The 27,731-nt window shown below is 41.1% G+C and overlaps 1 protein-coding gene and 1 non-coding gene across 3 annotated transcripts; one reads left to right on the top strand and one right to left on the bottom strand.

The window, feature by feature from the left end:
• The first annotated feature begins 436 nt into the window (after positions 1–436).
• On the top strand, positions 437–27,731 carry LOC119720833 (TWiK family of potassium channels protein 7-like). Of its 2 annotated transcripts, none has more exons than XM_038190686.1 (2): positions 437–2,260; positions 25,458–27,727. In XM_038190686.1, the coding sequence occupies exons 1-2, from the start codon at positions 1,681–1,683 to the stop codon at positions 26,246–26,248; spliced, it is 1,371 nt and encodes a 456-aa protein (XP_038046614.1). In that variant the 5' UTR covers positions 437–1,680; the 3' UTR covers positions 26,249–27,727. The 2 variants fall into 2 exon arrangements, with proteins under 2 accessions (XP_038046614.1, XP_038046615.1); XM_038190687.1 differs by lacking the exon at positions 437–2,260 and adding an exon at positions 18,271–19,648 and having other exon boundaries at positions 25,458–27,731.
• On the bottom strand, positions 24,156–24,238 carry Trnal-cag. The gene has a single exon. It is a non-coding gene; the product is annotated as a tRNA-Leu (tRNA).

Raw genomic sequence — 27,731 nt, 5'->3', positions numbered from 1 at the left:
CTTTTCGAACAACTTCTAACAAACGTGTGGGGTCGAGTGTCCCCATGGCAACCTTCCTTTAAGAAACGAAATTACCCGGAATCGATGATAATAATGTCAAAACACGCAAGTTCTCGCTAATTAGCTTTTGTCAGTGTACATTTGTATTCAAAGAAACACACTTATGAATAAGCCAGGCTAGCCTCGTTAGCCATCAGCCCAACTGTGAAACAAATGTGACAAAATCGATAGGAATAGAGAAAACGGACGCACTGCAAATTATAATACCGCCCCTGTGTATTATAATCACCACCTGCACAGATGTATGCGTTGTGTACTGATCATTGCATGTTTTGTGTGCGCAACAATTACAAACAGTTTGTTTGTTAATGTTTATGGACTTCCATACATGTAAATTGCCTGGAGTGGTTCGCATGCATTCAGAATTACATGCGGGTATGTTTTTACAGGGTCTGCTACACTAAAAGCAATATTGCTGTGTCATTCTTTGTGCGATCGATGGACCAGCATTTTCAGCAGCAATCCACAGGATTATATAATTGGCTGTTTGTGAATCTCCATGGCCTCAAATATTACACGAATTTCGCAGGATGTCAGTGACCGTATCGTGCACTTTGCTTTAATTTCAACGGAGCGGCCACGGCCACATGCAGCTAGACCCGGTTGGTGCGAAGAGCAAGGAACAGAAAGTGATTCCAAACCATCTACGGAGCGCTGGAAGGGTAATCAATAATTAAAATCACTCCACGATCGTGAACGGAGCTAGAGATTTACTGACAGTCAGCTGAAACAATCGCACGGGACAAAACAGAAAATAATTCCTCATTATTTGGCTGGTAATTTTGTGTAGTGCAACAAATCATATGATTATTCGCTGACGAACGGGATCGCTTGCATCTCGTACACGCGCGCGGCACGGATAATTACAGCTCCGGACGATCAGCGCGTAACTGGAGATGTCACACGGAGATGAACGGGCAATCTGGGAGATTTCTAGTCATTTAGACAGCGGTGAGATGCGGTGGTTTCATACGATGAGATCTGTGCGTGATGAGACGTGCCTGGCATGAGGAGCACTGCGCGCAGTCATCGCCGCCACAACCACGTGAGGATTTGACGTGGGGGATGCTGGTGCATTTTGCTCACATAGCTCAATGATCTAGCTACATCACTGAGACATCGGCGCAGTCACACTTGATAACACTGGAGCGGCGTGGTATGTGAAGGAGCGCACCTCTGTTTTCAAGAGCAATTATTGCGCTAGGACCAAGCGTGGGAGATTGTTTTCCGCATCGGACATTGAACCCTGTCCAAGTTATTATGACACTCGCAGCCAGTTGTGAAAAACAATTTTGGTTTGAGTCTTGGCCTGTGAGCATTTGAGAAATAAAACTGCAAGACGTTCGATCGATGAGGACTGAACTCGGTCCAGACCTGTGGCCTTAACCTGGGATATCCTGCTTTAATTTCACCGACGTCTTATGCGTGCGATCTGCGAGCCAGTTGCCAAGTTGCGATTTCTAAACAGTGACTGGATCTTCTATTTTTATACTTTTAGTCACGTGGTCGGCTGTTGAAGACGCTAGTGAAATAACGTACGGGAAGAAAGACGTTAGCGTGTTTCCATAGTTACAAATTAGGGATATTTATATAAATTTGTGGCTTAGCTTCAGGCAGACTATGGGCGCCTCTGCTGCTACGGCCGCGCGACCCGGGACAATCAAGTCCACAACGACGACAGCCACCGCTGTGACGGTCAATATGACCCCCTCCCTAGAACCGCGAGACTACCGTCGGATGGACAGTCGTTCCTATCGGTACTTCCGCCGTATACAACCGTGGCTGTTCTGCATTGCTGTGGTGGTGGCTCTACTGGGGTACGCATTCATCGGAGCGGCCGTTTTCGTGTATTTGGAAGCGGAGAATGAAATGAAAAACTTCAAACAGTTGACAGAGACGAGAAATGAATTCCTGAGCCTAATCAACGCGAGCATCGAGGCAGCTGCCAACGGTAGCATCGAGGCATCTGACAACGGGGACTTAACCCCACCCACCACGCCTAACGTCACCCTCAATCTCACCACGGCGACCCCTGGTGTGTCGTCAGCCCTGGCCGGGGTGAATTTCACCAAGATTGATGAGGAGCTCAAAAAGTTTGAGATTTTGGTGAAGAAATTCAGAAACCTGGACTCGGAAGGGAAGCCCATGTGGAATTACTTCGGTGCCCTGTTCTTCTCTGCGACTGTCATCAGTACGATAGGTGAGTAGTATAAATATTAATCGCAAAATCTATTGTTTTTACTAACAGCACTTTCATATTTTCATAAATATTTGCCGATCCCCTGTCGTTTCATTCATTTTAAAACAATTATGCTGTTCAATGCGTTCTGACATGTCAATTCAAACTCTCCCTTATACGGAGCCGGAGGCGTTCAAATTTCGTCAAAGAGATTTTCCCAAATCCCGAAAGGTTCATTTATCACGAAGACACATAATTGCTGTCTTTAAACGGCCAAAGCAAATTAAAAACGCACCCTTCATACATGCATCAATTTAGAAAAAGCTTGTCTATCTGCCAAGCGTCGTCGTCACCGCGTTTTGCACTTTGGACAGGCTCGTTCTAGGCACTTTATTCCCTCAATCAATAATGTTAAGAGAACGAGGCCGCGTGCCTTGGGGCCTATTTTGATTTACCTTTATAACATGCTCTGAATCTTGTCAGTGCATCAGTCAGTGACAAGGGTTAACATCGCGGCGTGTCAAATTGGAGACACGTCATGTTTGCTTTACAGTCCTTTTTATTTATTTCAGGCACAACACGACAATTGAAGCCACCCAATCATATATTGTTTATTATGAGAATGAAAAATAGTACCAAAAATGCATTCAACAAAATTCGAAAATTTGATTTGTGAGGATTAAATCTGGTCACAATGTGATCCGTTTGGGGCGTTGATTTACTGGAATTATAACCTAAATAGCGGTGCGTGCAGATTTCTTGTAAGTTGTGCAAACACAGAAGTTGAGTCCTAAATTCCCCAAACCGTTTTTTTATCAATTATCTTGAAGCAAACAAGATTGTACATCTATCTAATACCTTTCGTTTCAAAGGAAGGTTTCTAGAAAGCCACTTTGATTTGAGAAATCTTAGACTGAGACGGCAGAGTGAGTTTGATGGAGAAAAGATTGCCTCGGTAATACCCGAGATTTCGTCCAGATGGACTAGGTTTTTATTTCGCCTTGTCATGTTACTCGGAGCATTACTCCCCGCCTTGTCTCTTCCAATTACATCCGTGTTATACATCTCATGTAGATCCAGAGCTATCCCCGAGCTGTAATCCAAAACAATTCTGAGAATGTTGGTAAGATGTTGACCAAGTATGGCATCTTTCAGACTCGTATATTTGGCAAAATAGAGTGGATTTTTGTTGTGCGATGTACAATGATCCACTTATAGCTGATCTTTTCTCAATTTGGTCCAGAACGTCATTAACAATTAGTAGGCCTACAATTTCAAGCTTTTGCTATAAATATTGTCATTGTAAAAAAAAAATTGTCATAATTCGCAATAGGTGTTTTACATTTGGTATAACGACAGTTGTTTATCTACTTCTGATCAACCATGCAAAAATATTAATAACCCAATATGCATGTTTGTCAACCGATATTCATCCGTCCCCAGTGGGAAAGTGGCGGTGTGAAATCTGCCACGACTCAGACACCTCAAAACACAGACCAAACAAACACTCAGAAAACATCAGGATCGATTTTTTGGCGGGAAATCAGGGGCTTAATCGGCAGGTGCGCTGAGGGGTTGATTTGGTACGCCTCGCGGGACATAGACTGTAGCATTTCAGGCACAGCTCTATGATTTCAGGCGAGCTCTGCACGTACCATAAGGCCAACGCGGGGAGCGAAGCACGACGCGTCACTGTCAACCTTGTACCTGGAGCGTATTGCTTGGGCGCGGTGGTGAGCATTGATCGGTGCTCGTGGTAACACTGAATAATACATTTGACATGATAGAGACTAAAGATGGCAGCCCGTAAGGACACACGCAATATGATTGAACTCAGCATAATACGATGGGAGGTGTGATATTTAAGGGGCGGATCCAGAATACCAAAACGAGGTGGGGGTCGCCAGAGAAGACAAAGCTTCTGGAATGAATATCATTTTGGAGTTGTAGAATTCTAAAAATCGGATTTGTTTCAATATCATAAGTGGAAAGTGCCTTTTTTCATGATCTGCAAATGCCATTGTACTTGCATGATGTGTGTGTACCACTATGGAACCAAACGTAGGCCAAATGGTCGGGGCAATGTCCAGTCGGTTTCTTAACACATAATTTAGTTTTACTAACGAAGATGTAAAAAAGAAATTAACGAAGGCAACCATAAAAGACCGGCTACCAGTATTAGATGACTCACTTCACAGAATACCTATCGGAACCCATTTTGCATTTCTTGGCAATTCGTTATTCCTCAGTGATTTTTTCGAGGAAAAATCCCGAGCGTCCATAATAAACCCAATTGGAGACAGCTGACTAACCAACTGAGACACCACACCGTGAAGGATCTTGTTCAACGCATCAATCTTGTTTCTGGGTCGTGTTGTTCTTATCCTGTGTTTGAGTCTCGAGAGAGTGCTTGAGACTAAGTCTAAATCAATGTTTACAATTCTTGGGCCCAGCTTGCTCAGCTCCGAACCATTCCAACAATCCAACCTGTTTACGTTCTTTCCCGAAATATCAATATTCATGTTTGAATACCAGTTCCATTAAAGCAATCTTGATTAACTGGTATCTGTTCGTAGATGTTGTGATAGATTACAAGCGTTAATTAGTCGACCTACTCGCAGGCTGTCCATGCATGCAATTATAACGCCTGAGTCATTTTACGCGCGTATTGAAACACCTGACTCGCGGGTACACTAGCCTGGACTAGTCACAAATAGTCAGAGTAAATTATAAATATGCAAGTACCACACATTCAAGACAAAATCCAGCTAAGAGACGGGGTACTCTAGGCATTGATAATTCAGGGGAAATCACAACCGAACGCTTCGGGCCATTCAGGCGCAGAATTGTCGAGGACGGAGTTTGGTATAAGCACGGCGCGCGTGCAATTCGCCCAATGCATGCAGTGGAGCAATTCTGGTGTCATTAAAATGAGGAAATTGGACGACGAAAGACACTCGGATTAGCAAGTGAAATTACCTAGATCGGTGCACGGGACGGCCCCAAGGATCGATAATCAGGAATTAGGCAGAAACAGGGGAAATTTAAGCCTTATGGAGATCGTGACTACAACCGAGGTGTAGGTGATTGTTCAAATCTTTATGGGAATCGGATGAGTTTGCGGAATCCCTTCAATGGTCACTGAAGTCACGATGTACCGATATAGGCCTAATGATAAGATTACCTTTTAGAAAAACCTTAAATAACTTGAGAAACCACGGACGGTAAGAAACTTCGGTCAAAGTTGGGCATCCTTGTTAAGATATAGACTTCTATACTAAGTATGTACCAAGTATGTACAAGCTGCTGTGATTTTGGATTTCTCCTTTTGGTTTCTGTGGCCAACAAAATTGTACTTAGCATTTGGCCAAGGAACTTTATCACGTAGCCTTTGCCCGAATACCAAGCTTGCAGATGCTTTCTGATGGGTTGGTGTCATGGTCCAGATATGCTTAGCTATTTTTTGTTAATCCTGTGATTGTGGTCTTTGAAATATTTAGCTCATTCGGTGATTAATTAACCTTGAATGCATGTTCGTCTCGCCTGATGTGTCATTGCAATAACAATAACATGTTACATGACGTGGCATATACAACCATACGGTTGTAATGTTTTATGACAAAACAAACATTGGTATATATTAATGCATCCAGTTCTGAGTTGTCTCTCGATTGTGAAGTCTGTTTAGACCTATGTCATGGTGTAAAATGTCATCTAAATTTGGCGATATATTAATTCGGGAACATATATAAATGACTTTTGTCTCTGACGTATAGTGGTGTGCATTTACGGGTAGTACGGCAATCGGGTACCCAAATGAAGTAAAACACGGGTACCCGTATGAGAAACCCAACCCCTAAATTCAAAACCCGGAAGTTGTCTGAAGGCTTTATGGTGTAAACTGCACCTCTCTGGAGCATCATCTAATCTTTCCATGTAACCTGCTTTTCATTTTGAAAATTGCCCACAAATTACATTCTAAACCTTTCTTTTTCATTGTCTGTGAACTTGCTAAGAAATTTGTAAAGTTAACGGGTAGGCCCTACCCGATTTCATGCATATTCTGGAACCGGTTCCTGACATCGGCGGTTTGGTACTTGGTCCCGATGCACTACTCTGACCTGCCATAATTCTCCCATTCAATTATAATCATTCCTTTGTTTATTCAGTCCTAATCAGTTTCGCATCATTGGTTTGGAAATTGACGGCCGAACTACACACCTCGTCGACCTCGATGGTTCCGACAGTCATGGCACGCACACTTAACTACGTTCCATGACGACGGGAACCATCGATTCAAAATGGCGCCAATTGCGACCGATTACAAAGATGCGATTTGTTACGCATAGGCCTAATGCAGGTCAATAGTGTGTACCTAACAGGAAAATGTACGACATATATACCATTCTTGAAACTGCTTGTAGCGGCAAACTGAAGTTTAGATCTCCACCCCATGAAAAAAAATACTTGTACAGGAAAAACTCAACTTTGTGACCATGATGCTTGTCCGTCACTTGTTTGTATAGAGCAATTTAATCATCGCTAACATAGTTACTGTCTTGCTTTCATGAAGATCTGAGACGAGCTCAAGATGTAGTCTGAACCGCAGGGGCAAATTGTTCCATTTCTCAACGGTGTTATTGTTTATTTACAAAATCCCTCTGAAGTTTCACCTGGAGTGCAAGTTTGGAGAAGTAATTTTTGCAACGCGATCGGCCCCAAACTGAACGGGCCCATATCGGGTGCGCAAGTGCATCGCGTTAGCCTCTCCGCGTGAAAAAGTAATTTACAAAACACGTCGCGCCCTTGTAGCGGTTAACACATCTCCACCGTCAATATTGAATTTCTTCCCCCGGGCCATTCCGAACTCGAGTGGGGATTCTAACTTCCTTTTTCCTAGGAGAGTCGTTTCCGCTCTCGACCGCTTGAACCGACACTCCAAAGCAACTCATCTCAGTATAACGCACGCTTCGTTTTGTTCTGTGGCGCCTTGTTGGTGCATTAGTAGCGTTTTGTCCCCCTCAATGCGCTTCGCCATGTTCGTATACGTATAGTTTTTATCATACTCTCATGCTTCTAATACTAGCAATTACGCAAGGTTTCCATGGGAACCGTAATGGTGGAAGTCGTAAAATAAATCCAATATTTATGGAAAGGGTGTTCAATCAATGACATGTCGAAGCCGCCGTTTCCTGCCGTAGGTTTCCAGGTCGCTTTATTGAGATTTTGTTTGCTCATTTGGTATCAGATTACTTACTTAGGAAAACCTCCATGCTTACACAGTGCGTAAAGGGGATTGGAAATTTTAGATTGTAGTAGTTTCTTGAAGAGCTTTTCCAGTGAGTTGCCTTCTTGCACAGATCATTCTGAGGCTTGTCCAACATTTGAAGAAAGACACTGTCGATTTATGGAAGAATCTCATGTTTCTTTCCTTTTAAGCAAATGACCTATTCTGATGTTACATGTCTGATGCGATCCACCATAACGACATATTTTCAACAAATTAGTGTAATGCATTGTGTTATGGCCAAACAGCGTACAGCCGATGAAAGGTTTCCATGGTAACAGACGGAGCACAAGTTACCAGATAATGCTATAATATGATATTTGTGGAAAGGCACATAGTGTTGGTTAAGAGGTTTTCAACATAATGCATATGGTGCGTGTTCAGAAATAAAGCAAAGTATAATGTCAACATTTTGTTAAGATGTGTTGTCCCTTTGTTAGAAACATATAGTGACTGGAGCTTCGTGATGATAATGGAAAAATATAATATGTTGCAAATATCTTCCTAAAAGAGATTATATTGTTTATTTATTTTTCTAAAAGCCCTCAACGTACAATTGTGAGGTCTTGCTGTAAGAATACATTTAATCAATCACTTGCACAAAAGGCACGAAAAGTGCGACCATTACACTTCACTGTTGATGTCAAAATGCAGGCTGAACCGTGCCGGGAGTGACTGAATAATGCCAAACACAAACTTTATATTTCACAACAAAATTAATTATGAATTTTGTCAAGACACAATTTAATCGTCAGGTTAGGGCTGTTATGTCAGACCGCGACTGTGCATGATTCATCTTCCTGGTCAAATAAGTGAGTTCAGGGCTCTGAACATTATCTTGCCACCAAATGTCACTCCTCCGTTGGAACAGACTCGTGCGTGACGAAAAAGTGGCGGGAAAATTGCAGTCCGAGGTCACAATATAGTGCTAAATTATGAAAAACACCACAATGTATACATGTGTACTGTTGCTTTTTTTTTCCTTTCGTGCATTATTCATTACAGACCGCCATTATTGCCACCGAGTGTGTACATCCACTATTTACACTTGAATTACAAATATGGGAAATCCATCAATTGTTTTTGAGTACCGTGGACTCTTGTAGGCCGAGCATAATGTATGAACGTGATCTTGGGTATCGTGTTGCATAATTTTGGAATATTCAGATTAGTTTTCTGTTTTTACGATTGAGGTCAGGTTTGATTTTTGGAAATGATATTCCTGTGATCACTAGAACTTAGATGGTCTATACACTATATAGCCTTACAGGATACATGTATATGACTTCGATGAATTCTGGTTTGGTAGAATTAATTTAAGAATCGGTGTCTTGGTTTAACCTTATCGTTGTAGGCCGCCATATTGCAGGACAAAAAATGGTTACCACAATGTTCGACACTAAAATGTCTTGTTTACTTGTACCTTTTATGGAAAATTCTACAGTACATTTAGGCACGACAAGTGCGGAGCAAACAGTTTCAGCCTCGTAGTATTTTTTTCACCGCCGCCATCTTTGAATAGTTTCATATCACTGCATATCGAGAATGATTGTCCACTGCTTTTGGAACCAGACTATTTTCTATGTGATACTCATGCGTGTCTGAACAATGAAAATGGGCCCGATGCACGATATAGATGTTACCATGCACAACCCAGACCAAGGGTGTTTTACCCAAGGATTTTTCCTTCCCGTAATTATGAAGATGAAATTCCTCTGGAGAAGAGGAAGACAATCTAGCCTTCAATCGTCGACTGAAAAAAATATAAATAGATGGATGCGATCAGCGCTCATGCTCGCCGACCGTGGATTCTGAAAGAAATACCGGGAGGGTTGGGCAGATATGACGGAAAGACCTTGATCGCGGATCGTCCTTATAAGCACAATATGCAGAGGGCAAGGTTTTAAGCACATAAGAAAATATTCGATCTCTGCGAGATCTTGCAATAATTGAGGATGTTGTTCAAGTGTTTCTCCTCGAGTGTTGCCAATGTTGGTGTTGCTGCTTTGCTGTTGGGTTGTTGTTGCTTTGCTGTTGGGTTGTTGCTGCCTGTTGCTGGTATAACATTTACTGCTGTTGCTGTTTTAAAAATTGTGGGTTTTTTGGTGGTGTGGTTGATGCTGATGAATATGAAACGATTATTGATGCCGATGATGGTGGTAGTGGGTGGTGGTGATCGAGATGTTTATATTAATTGTGATAAATATATATCATGATAACGATGATGATAATAAAAACGACGAACATGATGACGATGACGAAAATGTCGCCACCGGTGGGTCATTATTCGTCTTGTTGCAGTTGTTCATGATCTTAATTAACATAAATATTTGTCATCTCATTTTTTCATCTTGCTTGTGCTAGCCCCAGACTTACAGATGAACAGATATTAGTCAGTAATTGAGTCACCTAGACGTATAAACAATCCCGTCTCGCCAACAGGACATAGCTTGTAGTGTCAATACTCCGTTCCTCCTCCCTACAATCTTGATAATAGGGGAGCAAGACGCTACGAGACGAACACTTAGCGACAAATGAAGCGATTCTTTTATAGTGTGTATATTCGGCAACATCCGCTGGCTCGTGTTAAACATCCTGTCAGATTTGATCAAGGCTTGGATGAGGATCGCGGTAACTGGACAACCGTCCCATGAGACCTGTCATTGAACATAGCAATTTAGCTCAACAGTAATTGTCTGAGAGTAGATGAATGAGAGAGGGGAGGTTTATGGGAGAGGCGGACGATTTAGGATTCAGGGTGAGAGATGCAAGTAATTTGGGAAGGAATAGACTCACTTAAGATGTTTGAGTAGAGTTTGGGACGGGACATGGATAAACTGTGATTTTGTCAAGCCTTAGCATGAAGCATGGAGATACACAAGCATGTTAAGCATAAAACAGCGAGAGTTTGTCTGGGCATTCAATAGGGGACGTTGAACAATAGAGGACAATAGGGTCCCCAATTCCCGAAGGTCCCCGATTTGGATTCATGTACAAAACATATGGGAGGTCCTCCTAAAAAGTTAAGAGTACAAACAAAAAAAGGGACAATAGGGGGTCCCCGATTGCAGGCAAATACACACTAACCCCTTGAATGCGTTGAATGGATGAACTTACGTTAGATAATTATGAATCCCGTTGAGTATATGGTGCAGGAGTACATTAAATTGAAGTTGAGCTGAAGTTCAGATATATCCATGGTCATTTCACCGACGAAAAGCACCTGGCATGCACAACAACAATCAGTATCGAAACATCTGGTGGATTTGTGTCTCAGCATTGAGAGTGTAGTGCAAGCAGGACTTAACGGAATGAAACCGTCATTCAACATATCACATTCTTCATTCCTATACGCAACGTTAAGCATTCTTGCATGAAATCACTTTTTTTCTTCATGAAATCACAAAATGAGACATGCACTGAAGGACTCTTTTGGCGTCATTTCTGTGTAGGTTGCTGATTTATTACGTTAAAGCAACATGGGCAAAGGCTCCCACGTCCTGCGAGAACTGTCGATTACACGCGATCGCGAAATTAAGGGTCCATGAGATGGATTTTTCTTAGGAACACGTATTGTGCAACTTTCTACTCATCTTAAATGTATGAAAACTACTTGACAACCCTTTATGGTTAATTTTATTGAAAAGTGCACTTCTTTAAACGTTTGAAAATGTTCCTTGCTTTCCAGACAACAGAGGGCGTTGTTGCTTTGATGTCATTTCAGGAAGACACTGTTTAGTTTAGGTACAGTTTTCTGTTCAAATTGTGAACCCAAAAATTTGCTCACTGAAAAGTTTGTGAAAAAAAGTTTGCCCATTGGCTTGCTGCCATGTGCTGACACAACAACGAACTACCAAATAAAAGAAAATTTACGACAGCAAAATATCCAAAATTCTGGCAACTTTTGGTGCTGAAATATAGCGGTAACATTAAGGTTTCTGCCTGAAATGGCATCGCACTTTTTCTCATGAATATGGAAATTTGCATTAGCATAAAAACCAAAAAGGCACCAAAATACCCTCGAAAATGGCAAAACGTAAATTGAAAATAAGCTTAAATGGAACACAAAGGTGTATTTTCAAGGATTGCATTAAACAAATTACATTGCATGGCCGAGATCATACTTCGAATTCATACGTCTACAATTTTATAGTTTCATTGCGATGTTCGCTGTTGAATTCGTTCCCCCCTTTGAACTCCGTATCGGCTCCCGAGTAACGCCGCATAAATTATGAAATAGTGCTCAGATGTTTTTACACCTGTCCGCGTTTTTTATGAAGTGTTTATCATTTAATGGGGCATTTCGATAATTGCCTGTGACATTCCACAAAAGCTGGCAGATGGTTTGGTCGGTGAGAATGCTTTAATGGACGAGGTCACGTTAGCACGACTGAAATATAATTTTAGACATCTAGATTAGCATTGTTATTTAGTGGCAGCATTATTGCTGTTACTGTTATTACATAATATCGTTAGGAAATAGGATAGTGAAGGGGCGACAAGGTCCGTATGTTTACATGATTGATAACTGTTCTAAGACACTTTGAAAGGTTTGGAGCTTTTAATACCAATGCCTGGACGATTAATTTGTATCGTCCATTACTCGAAATTAAGATTTCTTTAAGATTTCCATTGGGCAAGAATGTGCAAACAGCTGGCCACAATTTAAGCATTGCTTGAAAAATATTTTTATCGTCGTTCAAAACGAAATAACCTTAGTATATATTCTTTTAATTTGAAACAAAAATTTAAAACATCTTTTGAATTGAGATAATGGACAACTGTGCTCATCATATGTATTGTACACATGTGTGTATCTCCGAGAAAAATAGAAGCAGAAAATTAAATTTAGCGTTTTGCGCGATTGCAAAGTAATACAATGTAAACAGAAGTCGGGATTGAAAAATATTGGAAGGTTGAATTTCAAACGCAGAAACCACTGAATAAGAAAAGTTAAACTTAATTTGATTGGTTTTCAAGGAAAGACACTCTGGGGAAAAATCCGTTTTGGGAAAACTCCCTTTGTGATATGAAGATTGGGAAAAAGCTGTGTTGGGTAAATTTAAACGTACGGTAATGTCAACCATTGTGCGTGAAATCTAATTCCTGTCAACTCATAGGAGTGGACAAAATACCCCACTGTGTGCGCATCTTTATTTACCCCTATTTTCGAGTGCTATTTCCACCTGTTAAATTTAATAACACAAACAACAGGCTGTCAGAATTGTGGGCTGAAACCACAAATATTATGGCATATTTTGACATTAAAACAGCAATTGTGGTGAACCATGTTTGACTAAAGAACACCTGAGCTAATGGGGGGTTGCGCAGCGTATCGCGTAAAGGTCGATTCGCGCAATTACATTGTAAGACCCCAGTAGTAAATTCCTATATTTCTTTCATCAGTTAAAGTGCAGTGGCTTAGCTGCGCGGATATAGCTGTCCAATGTCATTAGTCTAATTAAACTACAAGTAGCATGTGGTATTAGCATTAGGTCATTATTCGTTGTTGTCTTGTCTCCGATATAATGAGTATTTTATTTCTCAGATGTGAAGCTTGTGTGTGTGATGTATGCGGTGTCGCTGTATTCATCCGTCAAGCTACGAAGCACACAATGACTTTTCCAAATTCAAACCCTGATATACGTTGCAAGTATTGATGATAATGATGATGATTATTACAGCACTATATTATTTAAAAGAAACAACACACACACAAAATAGCTTTGTGTACCGACCAGAACTCGTGTATAGCATGTTGACATTTGAGAGTTGAAACCCATCCCTCTATTTATTCAAACCGTTTCCCTGCATCAACGAAGACCATCTACAATTCAAACACAAGAAACGGATATTAGGCCCCAATAATTATCTTTCCCAAAATTATACCTCCTTGTCTGTCAGCACGGCCCAATTTCATAGCTCTGCTTACCACAAAATTCTTAGTCTACGATTACCATTCTGTGCTCACAGCGCTTGCGCAGAGAGTCAGGGACGTGCGCATGTGCACAAAATAGCTAAGTAGTGGGAAACGTTCACTGTAGTGTCGGCATTTGTTTTTACATTATTTTATCAGCAAAGCCGTGAAATTGAGTCCATTAGTGGCAGCTGTATTTAGGTCAATGCTGTCTGCAGCGGCTTGGTCGGTTGTCTGGCTAGCACTGCCAAATTCTCGCCGACTAAGTTTGCATTAAATTTAATCAAAATAATGGGTGTCAATGTTGTCCATACACACACAATGACACATTCGGACTTGTAGTGGAAAAACCACCTGCAGTAAGACTCCCTTACTCTATTTGCACATCATGTCTCTATGTAAATTTACACTTCACTTGCCAGTTAATTACAGAGGCTTTTGTACGTACCCTCCCATTCTCGCTATATTGGTATTTTGCCCGAGCCCTTAATGGCCCTAACGGTTAATTACATCTCAAATAGCTCAAACGAAAAGGCTAAATTTGTCCTTAGATACCTATAAACTTGCCATTGTACCAGCAATTTTACCTTGGTGGCTCATTTAGTATGCACAAATTGGCAGAAGTAAATTGGACACGCGTGCATATTTACAAAGCATCGTATTGAACTGACAATGCTCATAATAGACAATTGCAGTATAGGATCTTGGCGCCAGTTGCCATAGCAACTGTTCTTCATAACCGAACGGTTAGGCAGAAGGACAAGGTCCAGCACAATGAGAGAGCAAAAAACAGACAAGGGCATGAATTATAAATTAACATTGCTCGCATATGGGTGAAAGACAATCCGTCATGCAATGCTTATTTCTAGATCTGTTTGTCTGAACTCCAAAGATGGCGAGGAGCGCCCCCATTAATTTGTTATCATGTAGCCTAGTGTATAAGAGGCAGTATTTTCTTTGGTATGTAGACTTTGACATTTTACTCAAAACTCATGTCATCGATTACCATGGTTAAACCTTGTGCAAAAGTTATAATCGGTCAAATGGTATAACGGAACATAAAACATATCTATGTAGCTATTGGAAATTCAATAGTAGGGCTAGACCTATTACGTGTAATTAAATTATAAATCGATATCATCATACAATCCTACAAAATATAATTCGTCCTTTAGGTCTTTGCCGGATACGTAGAAATGTAACATTGTACGTGGTTTGGTTCTCCCCAAAAAACTGAATTGTCGCGAATTGCTTACATTTGTCTTTGATTTTGTGATCAATATAATCGCCTTTAACCGCGATTCTACCTTACTACATGCAAAGTCACGTTCAAACCCAACTCCGACATGCATTCATCTGATCCTTGAGCGTAAATGTTAAAGTACGCCCTCCATTGGTCAACTACTGCCAGTGAGTTTAGAAAATGGCATTATGCTTGAGTGAATAGAAGATATTTTTTTATTAATGACATCAAATCATTAGTGTGGCTTTATTAACCTGTCCTCTGAAACTGTGGATGACAATGGAGAACTGTTAGTCATGGCACCCGCGGGTATAGATATGAGCTATGAACAACGGAAATGAGTTTTGGGTACTGTCCTGTAACCTGATTGGCCCAAAGTGCGTGCGTATGTATATTTAAATTACATCGTCAGAGGTCCTAAGGACAACTACGCGTTTGTCGTTCTCTGTCTCTGTTTAATTAATTAACATCATATTGAAACAGTGTTCGGTTTAAATTGCTCATTAAATTTGGAAGAGGAAGAGGTGTCTGATCAAGCTGCGAAGAGAAGTGTCATGACACAATGTACCCGACATGAACATGACACCAATGGGACGTCACATTCATGGTCCATGCTGAGACGATGTTTAGACAAGATTCCCCGGTGAATGTTATTGCCAAGACTGTCGAGGCGTCAGTAATCTGCTCCGAGGTACGAGCATGTTTGGTCACGATCTCTTTCAATGTGCGAAATACCTGATTCATCAGGGAAAAGAGCATACAGCTAGGCCTACATAAAAATTAATAAAGAGATAGCTCTATGGGCTCCGTGCGCGAACAAGAGAGGGCGTTTTTGGACCGCGTTTGAGAACTCGGGGGGGGGGGCGACTAAGGACACACCGGGTGCGCGAACTGTACTGGTTCGCGTGGGTATGGTGCGAAGTACGCCATAAATTATTTTATTTTGAATGTGCACAAAAGCCATAGCGTCTTCGCGTCAGCGTCAAGCTCGCCACCAATGCGTTCGAATGTCCCTCCCAGGGTCCTCCCCAACTCTCCCTTTCGTACCGTTGAGGGGGTACCTATGCACGGAGCCCTCCTGTCAGTCATGTCGTTGAGGGCGCTCTCGAGAGTCGACGTAAATTAAAATCAAAAACTTCCACAGAAATCAAATGATTCATTCAGTGCTTTCTCAAGTATGCACTCAAACATTTCGATTGATGTCGATAACACATGGAGGCTTGCAAACATTCAGAGAATCTGCTTGGCAAGAATTACAATCCGTTGCACGTTATTAATATATAAAGTGCCAACAAAGAAGACGATATTGATGACCGCGTTCAAAAATAGTTTGGTATATTTGTAAGCTGTTATGAAATTACCGTCTGCAAAACTGGCGTTATGTTTTCACTATACATTGACAATTTTGCGGGATGAATCCAGATCCAGACACGTATAGGTCTGCACAGTATTGCAGTTATGACATCCTTATCCCTTCAGAAAAACATCCCTATCAATCATTTCCACTTAACCCAATTCCTTGCGAAGCTTTTCTCTAAATACTTCTGCCATGACAAGAACATTTTTGACCGTAACTAACGCACTTCTTGGACGTCAATATAAAGTGACAAGAGGTCACATCCTCACCCACTATTATAATCCATCACTTCGTGCCATAAAATCCGTCAAATGCTCATATTTCCCCGCCCGGAATTTTAATTGCCCGACCCGGGTAAGTGAGACCGGTCATTCGGTCCTGCCGACCGGGTGTCGGCTTGTTATCTGGCCGGAGAGAAGCTAGCTCCGGGAGCCCCTTGCGATTTCACACCCCGTTCGCGTGAACTGCGAGATCACCTTGTCAGTGCAGATCAAGCTGCGTTCGGCAGATGTACCCCAGGCACGTCCGCTTGACGCAAGCGAAGCAGCTAAGCAAAATATTTGTGTTTAGCAGTTCTGAGCTACTGGATGCTGACGTACTCACAATAATTAAACTTTTGATGTGACGGACGCTGTTTATTGCAATATGATCACTTGATTAATTATAACATGTGTTCGACTGGTCCTAGCTCTATGGTTCGACCATACCTAACATTATTGTCATGTTTACACAGAAAGAGTTTTCAAGGTCTTGTGACTGCCGTTATCTTCAGATAATATTTTCAAAAGGTATAGACCATGTTACCCGTGACGTCATACCGGTACCAGCGGACAACCGACGGGCAACTCAAACATTTAAGTATCTCTTGCATTTAATTTAAGCATAAATTATTTTGCCCACTTTCAACTAACAGTTTGCTGAAAAATGGCATCACGTGACTACAACATCCAATTTGTAAACCAAATATAACATTGTCTATAAATCGAGATTCAAAACAAACTGCATGATTAACAGCTGCCTCATCACCAAACTGATTTTATTTGTCGAGCACATGCAGCCGATATCATTGACAGAAAAACCGAGAAACCAAAAGATTTGAATTTACTGACTGTTGGTTTTTATTTCCAAACCACCACAATGTCGTGAAATATGTTTACTTAACCTGGTAATAGTGTCTACATTGTGTGTCTGGATTTCAACGAGCTTAAACAGAAAATACTGCTTATAATTTTTACGTGCTAAGCAAAAATACGGTTGGGAACCAGCTCAGCCACGTGAAATATTGTTTGCATGACATTTGGCTGGTAACCCATTTCTGTTAAGCAAATATTTTCTGTTCGTAGAACATTTCTTCGTTTAGAATCCCCATGAAAATGGCTCTGGGAGCAACGTCCGTAACCTTTATAAACATAGTTGCAGCTTGCAGTATGGCACACTTCTGTTGCATACTGCGGCGCGCGCCTGCCACGCTTAATGTTTACAACCGTCTACACCTAGCGAGCCCCGCGAGGCTAGCTCGGCCGTGCTAAGACACTGGATATCGGCGGGATTGCAGCTCACGCGGACCCGTCTGTCAGCTTGGCATCTCAACCCTCACATGCTTGACCTTTATGGTAAGGTCAAGATGTTCCAAGTGTCTGGAATAGGTGCATAAGCACCAGACCAGCCTGCTGCGGCTTAGACAGTATCATTAATCGACTAGCCTATTTTACTGGTCGCCGGTGAGCATTGATCATGTTGGCATAAAGAAGGTTAAGAAATAAAAACGAAAAGGCAAACATTTTGACCGAGCATTATAAAATAGTTACCATCGAAAGTAAATAATACCATGCAAATTTCCGCAATTGTGGATATCGCCGGCGCCAACGGACAAAACATGACTGGCTAACGACTTGACATTTAGTCTATTATTAGGTTAATTCTCTAAGGCCATCTTGATATTGTGTTTAGATTTAGAAATTGATTTGGGGAATGCCATAGTCCAAATTGCTCGTAAACTGACGCCATAGAACATAAGGCAATGTTCCAATACGCGTCATATTGCACCACACCAATCTAATTGTGAATTGGTATAAATCGTTCTTCGGTCTGGTACCCTGTATCCTTCATGTCAGAGATATGATAGTTGTACCAGGCATGCGTCAGGCATCCACGCTCCACCCACTATTAAACCCATGCTTTAGTCCTCATCAATATCGCTCGTGCCATCGCCAGACTACAAGCATGGTATCCGCCTCTCTCCTACCTATGAGACACCCTACCGCGAACAACATGAAGATAAACCGGTGACTGGGTCTAACATTGTCACCACTCGATACCGTCTCTATGGGTGGCGACCGTATTAAAAAATAAATCATCGTAGTTTTTTTTGGTATGACAGTGATGTACAGCAACTGGTAGAACGCTTGCTCCGACTGGTATTTCATCACCGTGCGTGGATGCATCGAGCCTCGCCGTGGAAAGCTCTCTGTCTCCGGTACATGATCTCATCCCATGACCGCATCGTTCTGGAACGACCTCAATGTGTGTATACAAACAACACTCTCAGGACCCGAGAGAGGTTGGGCTGTGTTTGTTGAGTTTGAGGATGATGAATTGATGTCATGTTTCTGGCATTCTCCTCTTAAAACCGCATCCGCGAAGAGTTGAGTTGAGTTCTGCTGAATTTAGTTCTGCGGTAGGAGCTGTGTTCGGTAACAGTTTTCGCTCTTGCTCTGCGCATCATACTGATGACAACTTGTGCTAAATTTACCAAAGAGGCAAGTCGCTTTGCGGAGTGAATCATCACATTGTCGTTCCGAGCCACAGATGCAATTTGTAAACACAGGCATTTGTAAATGAACTTTTCAAAATTGATGATTGTTATTCCTTGATATGCCCTAAGAAGTGGTGGTGGACAGAGCAGCTGTATATGAACGAAACAAGATTTTCTCGGACAAGACATCAACATATTGCAAGTCTAACTACACTGTTGTGTAGCCCTTCATGGTGTAGGCGGAGCTATCAATGTAAGGCACCTGTATTTAACAGTCAGTACCGAAATGCTCAAAGACTTGGCAAGAACTTCGGGCGGTTAGCTTTAGACTAAGCCTCAGACTCACTTGTCCAAGTTTGTCTTCTCCGAAGCAATACTGTCCACAAAGTCTGGAGTCCGGAAACAAAAATGGCTGAGATTGAAGAGAGACAACCCGAGGAAGACCAAGAGCACCGAATTGTGATGGAGGAACATTACGACGAAGGACCAGACTATTGCAAGCTGGTCCAGCACTACACCATCACCTACACGGCTCTCTTCATAGGTCTGGTCGCCTACGTCTGCATAGGCGCAGGTGTGTTCCAGGCGCTAGAGTACCCTCAAGAAAAGAAGATCAACAGGCTGCAGTATCAAGGATACGTGGATAGGAGGAACGAGTTCCTGAGCCAGATGTGGAACGTGACGGAGTCTTACGGAGACGAGAAGGCTGAGTGGTTGGAGCAGGCGCTGAAAGCTCTCAGGCGGCACGAGATCACCACGGGTACCTACGTGAAACCACCAGGAAGGAGAAAGATCAAATGGACCTTTGCAGGCGCTATGTTCTTCTCGTGTACCGTGATAAGTACCATAGGTAGGTGATAAGCACCGTAAGCAGGTGAAAACGCCAAACAAATTCTGTCAAAAAGTTCAACCAAGACAAGTGTACCATTCGGCTGCTTGAAATTCGAATAACAATGGTGGATCAAAATGACCAAAAAGTCCCGCTCATTTAACAGAAGGAAACGAGATAAAAACCTATTGTACATTTCTATAAACAATGAATATCTATTTTACATTCTGTTTTATGCAAGCAGGCTGTTTGTACATTGCGAGTGTTACAGCTGCATGTATAAATTAAATATAACAAGTGAACTTTCCATACAAGTGCAGGGGCGTTAACTAATGTGTTAAGTGGGACAATAGGTAAAGGGTGTTACTCCCAATATCGTTTCTCGTTTGTTCATAACTTGGTATTCCTTTTTTAACTTTAAAAATGGTATCGAGATTGTTAGTCACCGATTACACACTGTGGTTGAATGACATTATTGGCAAGATCATTTGAACTTCCGCGTTGATTGTTTACACCACTTGCTTAGATAGGTCTACTGCGCGGAAAAAAAAAAAAAAAAAAAAAAACCTCTTCAATCAGGTTATGAGGTCTTGGTAAACTACTTCCAAGTTCCCGCCAGAATCCCGCCGATATTGGCGGCACTTGGTGCAGTGATAAATCCGGACACACAGCACTTGAACTAAAGCCAGGGCAGTCCATAGAGAAACCCCAAGAATCTTTCAGTATGTGTTCGCTTCACCTGTCCCTTCCAATCCCCTAGGGTTGCTTGAAGGAATTCTAGGGCTGTCTGCTAGTGGCTGTGGCGAAGCTGTTTGCCATTTCGAACCGTTCTTTTCACATGAAAAATATAACGGACTGCCAAGACGCCAATAGTCCTACACGCACATGCACAGCCATGAATGGTTATACCAAGACTACACGTCCGCCATTTTGTTTCTCTGCGGTGGTAGATTAAACATAATTGCTTTTCAAGATGTGTCAGATGCCTGCATGTGAACTAGGTCTTCGCTCGTCTGCTATTTCTGCCGCGATCTATAACCGGGTAATCGTTCAGGAATTTGAGTATTTTACAAGCAAGGTTACCGTTTATTTACATTATATTTGCAATTTTTTTTAACATGGTGTTCGTTGTATCCGAAATCAGCCATGAGGCAAATTATTCAGCTCAAGTTCAAAATAGATTACCAACACAACTAGATTTCTCACGGTTCTCAGCTTAGTGAGTTATATTCTCCTTATAGCAGTTCGACAGTTCCCCAATTTAGATGCAATAACACAATGTAAAGATGGCACGATATGGTTGCATACAAGGGCGCTGTTCGCTCCTCGCCATATTGGAACAAAATCGAGGCTGGAGTTGCAAAAACAAAAAGTGTTTGCACATGTTTAGCAAAGACCTAAGATACCACACTATTGATGTTACAAGTGACTGGTTCCCCATCAAATTTTTGCTTAGCACAAATATTCGCTAAGCAATATAATTTTGCATAGCAGCTCCATAGAGTCAAATTTCATTGCTCTGAAAAGAGTAAAATTTCACTTGTGGCATCAACAACTCTGCCTCGGATAAAAAAAAAAGCATGCGGATTGTTTTTATTGGTTCAACTTTAAGATGCAGAGAGGATCCAGCGATGGAAAAGCTTGACAAATCACGGCACCTGTGTAAATGAAAAGGGCGCGCAGATTTCAGAAATTGTAAAGAAGAAAAAATACAGGGGTGACATGTTTGTCATTTGTCAAACACATTCCAGCAGATTTATGATAGTTGTTCGTACTGGATGATGAAAAAAAGTATTGTCCAGCGTTGGGGTTGTGTTTCGTCAACTCTTGTCGCTTGTGTCTGAGTTTAACCATAATTTCGAGCGTTGTTTTGCAGCAGCGTGGTCCGGTTCGTCAAGTAGCAGAAAGGCTTCAAGACTCCATAATTGAAACCATGGCAATATTAAGGATAAATTAATTGTAGGTAATTATTTTCCAGGGATCTATTTGAAATATGAACCCATGGGGTGCTTAGTTTTCTTTGTCGTATTGACGCAAATCTTCATGGGTGATCTATACTTCGGTTTCTGTAAACAAAGCAAGATCTCGTTTATTTTCACAACGATTATAATGCACAATCCTCAACATTCTGAGCTGTCCATATGCCCAGGCATTAAAAGATAAGATGGGAGTTTAGTTTTCCAAACTCTAGAATTGACGTCACAAGATTACCAACCAACTAAACACTATGATCAGACAGACCTGGAAAAGAGAAGATTAATAGTTTTAACATGTTCGCATGGTCCGGGATCGAAATAACACAGCTGGTATTTTTGTTTTATTATGATACAAACTAAAGATGCTGTCGTTGGAACATTTCAATTCAATTTTCATGTGTAATTTACATGTATTTAAAACGATTATAAGTGATACTTCTTAAATTCTATTGGTGTGCAAGTGCTAAACACTACTACTGACCATTAGTGTATTTCCGGTGGAAAATGTTTCTGAACTTTACACAACTTGCGACAGAGACTTGAGCTACTTTTGTCTGAAAACAACCACAGTTCAGAAAAGTTAACTCTTAACAATACGGAGCTTTATACTCTAAATTACGGAACTAATACATTGACCCGTGAAGGAATATTTCCTGAACACCTCGCGAACTCAAATGTCCGGCGATTCTCAGAAATTCAGAGTTTAATTCCCAGATTTCTCCACTTGGGGAACCCATTGTGTTCGCAATTCTAATTGGGCAATTATATCACCTAACCTCACAACCACCCAATGGGATAAGACGTACAAAACGTCCCTAAAAGCATTCGTGAAGCAATTTCATGCTCCCTACGTCGAGAGAAATGATTTTCCCTGGAGTTCACTGCTGTTTCATGTCCGTCCGTGAGTACCGGGTAATTTCTGGTAATTGGCATGGTGCTGGGGGTAGTCTAGATGCAAGCGTGCCCCGTCTGTTCCTCCGTGGAGAGTTTGCCTCAAGTCATCCCATCTCATCTTTCGCTCATGCCTGAGGCTTTTGCCCTTTCGTCTTCCTAGTGATGGGGCTTTAACGAGAAAAGGGGGTCGTCTTGGTTTTAAAAGTAACTTTGAACCTAATGCTTACCAAATGTGATCAAATACATATCTCCACGATTAAGTGAACATTCCATTGTGTAAAGTTGTTTGTAGACCTAATATTGTTAATTCCATTTCTGATTTCTGGAAATACTTACTAGGCTGGTGTAACCGATTGCGGCCATTCATACGAATTTCCGCGAATAACATTTCGCTCAGCCGCAGCCAAGTGAATGGAATTCTCATTTGATTGCATGGACTTATAGTGTGAAATGCATGGAATTCTCCCTTGATTGAATGGAGTATAGAGTCCCGATTGAATGTCAAGGGCGCTATATGGATGTTGTACTGTAAATTGTGGACTTTGAATTGCATTAACATTGTTCATACTTTACTTTAGCACCATGTTTTATATTTGGAACCTTAAACCTTTAAACGAACGTCTTTTAACCCTGAAGAGTACTTTTAAGACTTCTTTCAAACAAAATTGTGATATGGTAGCTATAGACTAACCAGCAATGTTGTTTCAGAGCGGCATACATATCCCGTGGGCCTACTTCCAGGACGAAAACCTGATTGCAATTTTTAATAATTTATGAATTTTGCCACCGTTTGGTAAACCGTGCCTGGCCCACTTTCTGCCTGTCATTTTCAAAATGATTTCGACTGTTAATAATTCGCGCGTGAAATTGAGCGATTTCAGATCATAAATCAAAGATAATATGACCATGCAGACAACAGGAATGCAACATTTTCTGTCCTCATACCACGTGTCATCTGAATGATGTAAAGATTTGACATTGCATTGGACCCAGACAAATATTCAATACCCGTGGAACATTCCCCGAAGCCATTAGTGACGCGCTCATCATCAGACATTTTTTCGCCCATGATGATGATGATGTTCTTGCATGTTGTGAATGTTTATAACTTGGCTTCATTCGTCTAACGAGCAAACCAGACGCGCACGGTGGAACTTACTTTACTAAAATGGTGTAGCTTAACAAAGTGTTGACATGGGTTTTTGTCCGCATGAATGCGGGTTGCTTGTCCAATGGCTGATTAAGGTTGTTGAACGCCTGGATTAACAGTTCACTAGTAGTGGCATGTCAATGCACTTGTGACAGTGACAGTAAAATGTTGTGAGAGAATTTTACAAAACAAAATCCCCGAGTTTGTTTCTAAAACTCGACAAACTCCATTTTGTTACCTATTAGAATCACAGGTTGCACAAAGGTCACTAGTTTCGAAAGCTGTTATATACAGGTATTGAAACACAGCTTAATTAGTATACAATAAAGCCAAAAAAAAAGTAGTTTCAAACAGCTGTTATGTCCTAAACGGTAACTGTTATAACATTTTAAATTTGTCAAATTTGCTAATAATTTGAAACCTGAGTAAAGGTGTTTAAAGTACTGCAAGAAAACTTAACATGCCATGATAAAAATTATATGTTGGAGATATAAAATAAAACATGATTTGTCAGGAGTGGGATTCGAACCCACGCCTACAGAGTAGACTACGACCTGAACGTAGCGCCTTAGACCGCTCGGCCATCCTGACTTGTTGGTTATCATTGAAATCAAATGTAGTTTTAATCGGGTCAATGAGCATTGCTACAGTGTGAGATAATATCGAGCCATGCATGTTGCAATCCACCGAAACTGGGTGATAATCATGGCGTGTGGGGATATGGACTGGAGTTTGGAATTCGGACGGGGTGCGTGGATTAACATTTTGCAGGCGCATGCGTGGTGACACTATTTATGCATGATTTTGTTTTTATTTTTTCTTTAGAAAAGAAACTCCGCGAAAAAAAATGTTTGGGCAGTCGTTTTAGTAAAAAGACACGCACTGGGCTTGTTGTTTTCTTTTCATTTTTGTTTGTTTGTTGTTTAATTCAAGTTTCGGATGACGAAGTTTAAAATGAATTACTGTCGAAAATGCAAAACTGCCGGTACAACAATCTATCTACATATTCTCTAGTGATGCACAAGGAATTAAATCAGTGCAAAGTAACCATATAACTTATTGTGCAATCTAAATTCCAACACTCCTATGATGACAACTGCAAATTTACGCGGAGAAATACATTCCAAGTTCCCACTTAAATCGTTTGACCTAATGCGTTTGCCAAATATTTTCAGCCTCAAAAATGCGATGAAGATTAGGGGGCCTAAATGCGGACATCATCTAAGAACTCAGAAGTCTGTCCGATGAGAAAAACACGAGAAGAATTTAAAAAGGCTTGTCGCAAATTTAGTTACTGTTAGTAGTGAAAATAGTGTGAAGAAAGGCGGCTGCGGTAGTGTATGCAATTGGCATAGACATCTGGAATAAAAAGGTTTTCTCAACTCGGCTAAGAACTTGACTCGAATTTTTCAGGCGGCAATTTACCAAACAGAAGCGGAGCAAAGGAAGAACTGATGGATTTGAGGATTTAAAGCACATTCTGCACAAACGAGGCAGGATAGAACAGAGCAGAAAATGGCCAGCGCAGCATCAACGGTCAGAACATGCGCAGAGTAGAGAAAAGCAGAGCAATTTTAGTCCAAAATATATCAGAGAACAACAACAGAGTTATTAGAAGCAAGGAAGATGAACAAGTCAGGGCAAATCTTGCTTGAAAACATCATATGACACAGGGAGCAGAGCTAACAGAGCAAGGCAGAGAATTCCGGGTTTCTGATCAACAAATTCTCTAGGTTTTATTTCCGAAGAATGATTGTTTGAGTCTAACTCTTTGTACTACTTTTGTTTCCTTTTTTGCGTCTTAATACAGGTTACGGCAATATAGCTCCAGTGACTGTGGGTGGTCGGGTTTTCTGCATGATCTACGCCGTGTTCGGCATCGCGATGTTGCTCCTCGTCCTCGCCAGCATCGGTTCTCTATTCGCCCGCGGAGCCACACTGACGTATCGCCTCCTCCACATGAACATCGCCATGGCCAAGGGTGCCCCGCCCCCGAAGAAGAAAAAGAAGCTACGCGCGGTCCGCGTCCCAGCACCAACAGAGGGCGCTGCTGAAGGGGTGGAGCTGACGGGAAAAAAGACCAACGGATCGACGGAGCAGCAACCCAGCATGGATGATGTCATCAAAGACATCTGGAGCGCAGAGCCTACGATCGATCAGGGCGATCTACCGCCGATGCGAGTCATGACACTCAAGGAAAATAGGTCTGGGGACGGGGCGGGGCCGGCCAGGGGAGACAACGCGTGTACCAGTGACAATGATGACGAAGAAGAGAGTAACCAGGTAGATATACCACTGACCATCGTCCTCATCTTTGCCCTGATGTACGTCTGCATGTTGGCGGGCTTGCTCTGTCTCTGGGAGGACCAGTGGAACTACTTCGAGGCTTTTTACTTCTCCTTCGTAACCTTGACAACCATCGGCTTTGGCGATCTGGTACCCCAACACCAGAAGAACCTTTTAGGATGCACGTTTTTCATTCTACTCGGCATGGCCATTATGTCCATGTGTATTGCGCTTGCGCAGGAGATCATCACCAAGAAAGTTGTGTGGATCAGCGAAAAGGTGGGCGTGGCTCTAATAAAGGCCAAGCCCACATAGCACACGTCATAGAAGAGAACTATGCCTTAGAGTACATTTCACTGAACTGAACTTAAACATTAACTGTCCGTGCTTTTCAACAAATCCAAATATTTTCTCCTGACGAAGTTTCAACTTGTCCTTTTTTATAGACAATTTATTACTTCTACCGCAACTGGGCAGATTTATTTAATTCGTGAACACGAATGCTAGGACAGAAACAGAGTAATTAAAAACAAAGATTACGTCTTTCGGGGCGCAACTCACAAATACATGTACCACGGACAGTATGTTTGAATCTTTCAATTTAATGTTAAGTTTGTATGAAGCCTATGAGCACTGCAACTGCACAAAACCGTTATTTAATTGCCTTTAAAATACACTTACAAGTTTTGAAGTAGTGTGCATATTCAAAGAAAACTCTTGTGTGACACTTAAAACATTGCACAGTCGCTTGAATGAGGTGGCCTAGTCGTTTTTAAATGATAAAAAAAAATGTGATAAACGTAAATGCCATATAATAACAATGACCACACCAATAATAATTGTCCTTTGATTTCCTAAAATGGCCACTTTTTAAATGAAATTTAAACGTAGGCCTCCTTACTTACATGAAATTCATTTTGGGGTCCGCGGCTCAATAAACCCTCATACGACGACTGTTTCATGTTACTTCCTCCTGACAAAAATACAGTTATAGAATAGTCAAAATTAATGCTACGCTTGCTTGCATTTTGTCAGAAATTAAACTCGACGAAACACCTCCATCTGCCTTGTACTGTAAACCATAATTAATGATGTATTAACACATTTTGGGATAATAATTATGTACCAGTTGGGCCTTCAACTAACGATTTCTTTCACAAGATTGTTGAAAACTCCAAATTGTATAAAAAATTATGTGATTTTGAAAATTTGAAAGTATAATTAATATGCGTGTGCAAAGTATGTCACTGTAATAATTATAAGCGTGTTTTGCACTTTGATGTGCATGCATTTTTTGAAGAATTATCAAATGCCATTAATGCCTGTCGGATTGTTGTAAATTATTATACAAGTACATGTAATATTATTTCGAATCGAAAAACTTTAAAGGTTTGTAAGTTTTTGTAAGTTCTAAAAACTACAATTGAATTGTTGCAAGTAATTTCTTCGATGAAAACAGTTTATGCCAAAATGGGCACAGTATTAACACTAATTTCAGTAATTGAAATGCTCTTCTCAGCACAATTTTCACCATACTTAAAATAATAATAATAATTGCTAGATAGAAAATAAAATTTCCAATTACGTCTGCAATTCCTGGTCAAAGGCTTATTTCAATTTCAAGATGGCTATTAATAGCATTAACCAGAAAATTATCCCATTATTAATTTCGAACGCCATAAACTTAACATTATGTAAATAATCACATGTACCTAAGTACATATCTGTACAAGTTGTGTGAATACTTTACAATAAAAAAAAACATGAAAAGAAAAAATCGAGTGACTTTCCAATTTCT

The sequence above is a fragment of the Patiria miniata genome, unplaced genomic scaffold (assembly GCF_015706575.1).
Source record: "Patiria miniata isolate m_02_andy unplaced genomic scaffold, ASM1570657v1 HiC_scaffold_9, whole genome shotgun sequence".
Taxonomy (NCBI): domain Eukaryota; kingdom Metazoa; phylum Echinodermata; class Asteroidea; order Valvatida; family Asterinidae; genus Patiria; species Patiria miniata.
Note: the sequence above shows the minus strand (reverse complement) of the source record. Positions and strands in the feature narration are given on the sequence as shown.

Bases quoted from the DNA above. Each gene is read 5' to 3' on its own strand.
- LOC119720833 (XM_038190686.1), top strand. From the start codon at position 1,681: ATGGGCGCCTCTGCTGCTACGGCCGCGCGACCCGGGACAATCAAGTCC. The intron at 2,261-25,457 runs GTGAGTAGTATA...GTCTTAATACAG, and splicing joins GACTGTCATCAGTACGATAG to GTTACGGCAATATAGCTCCA.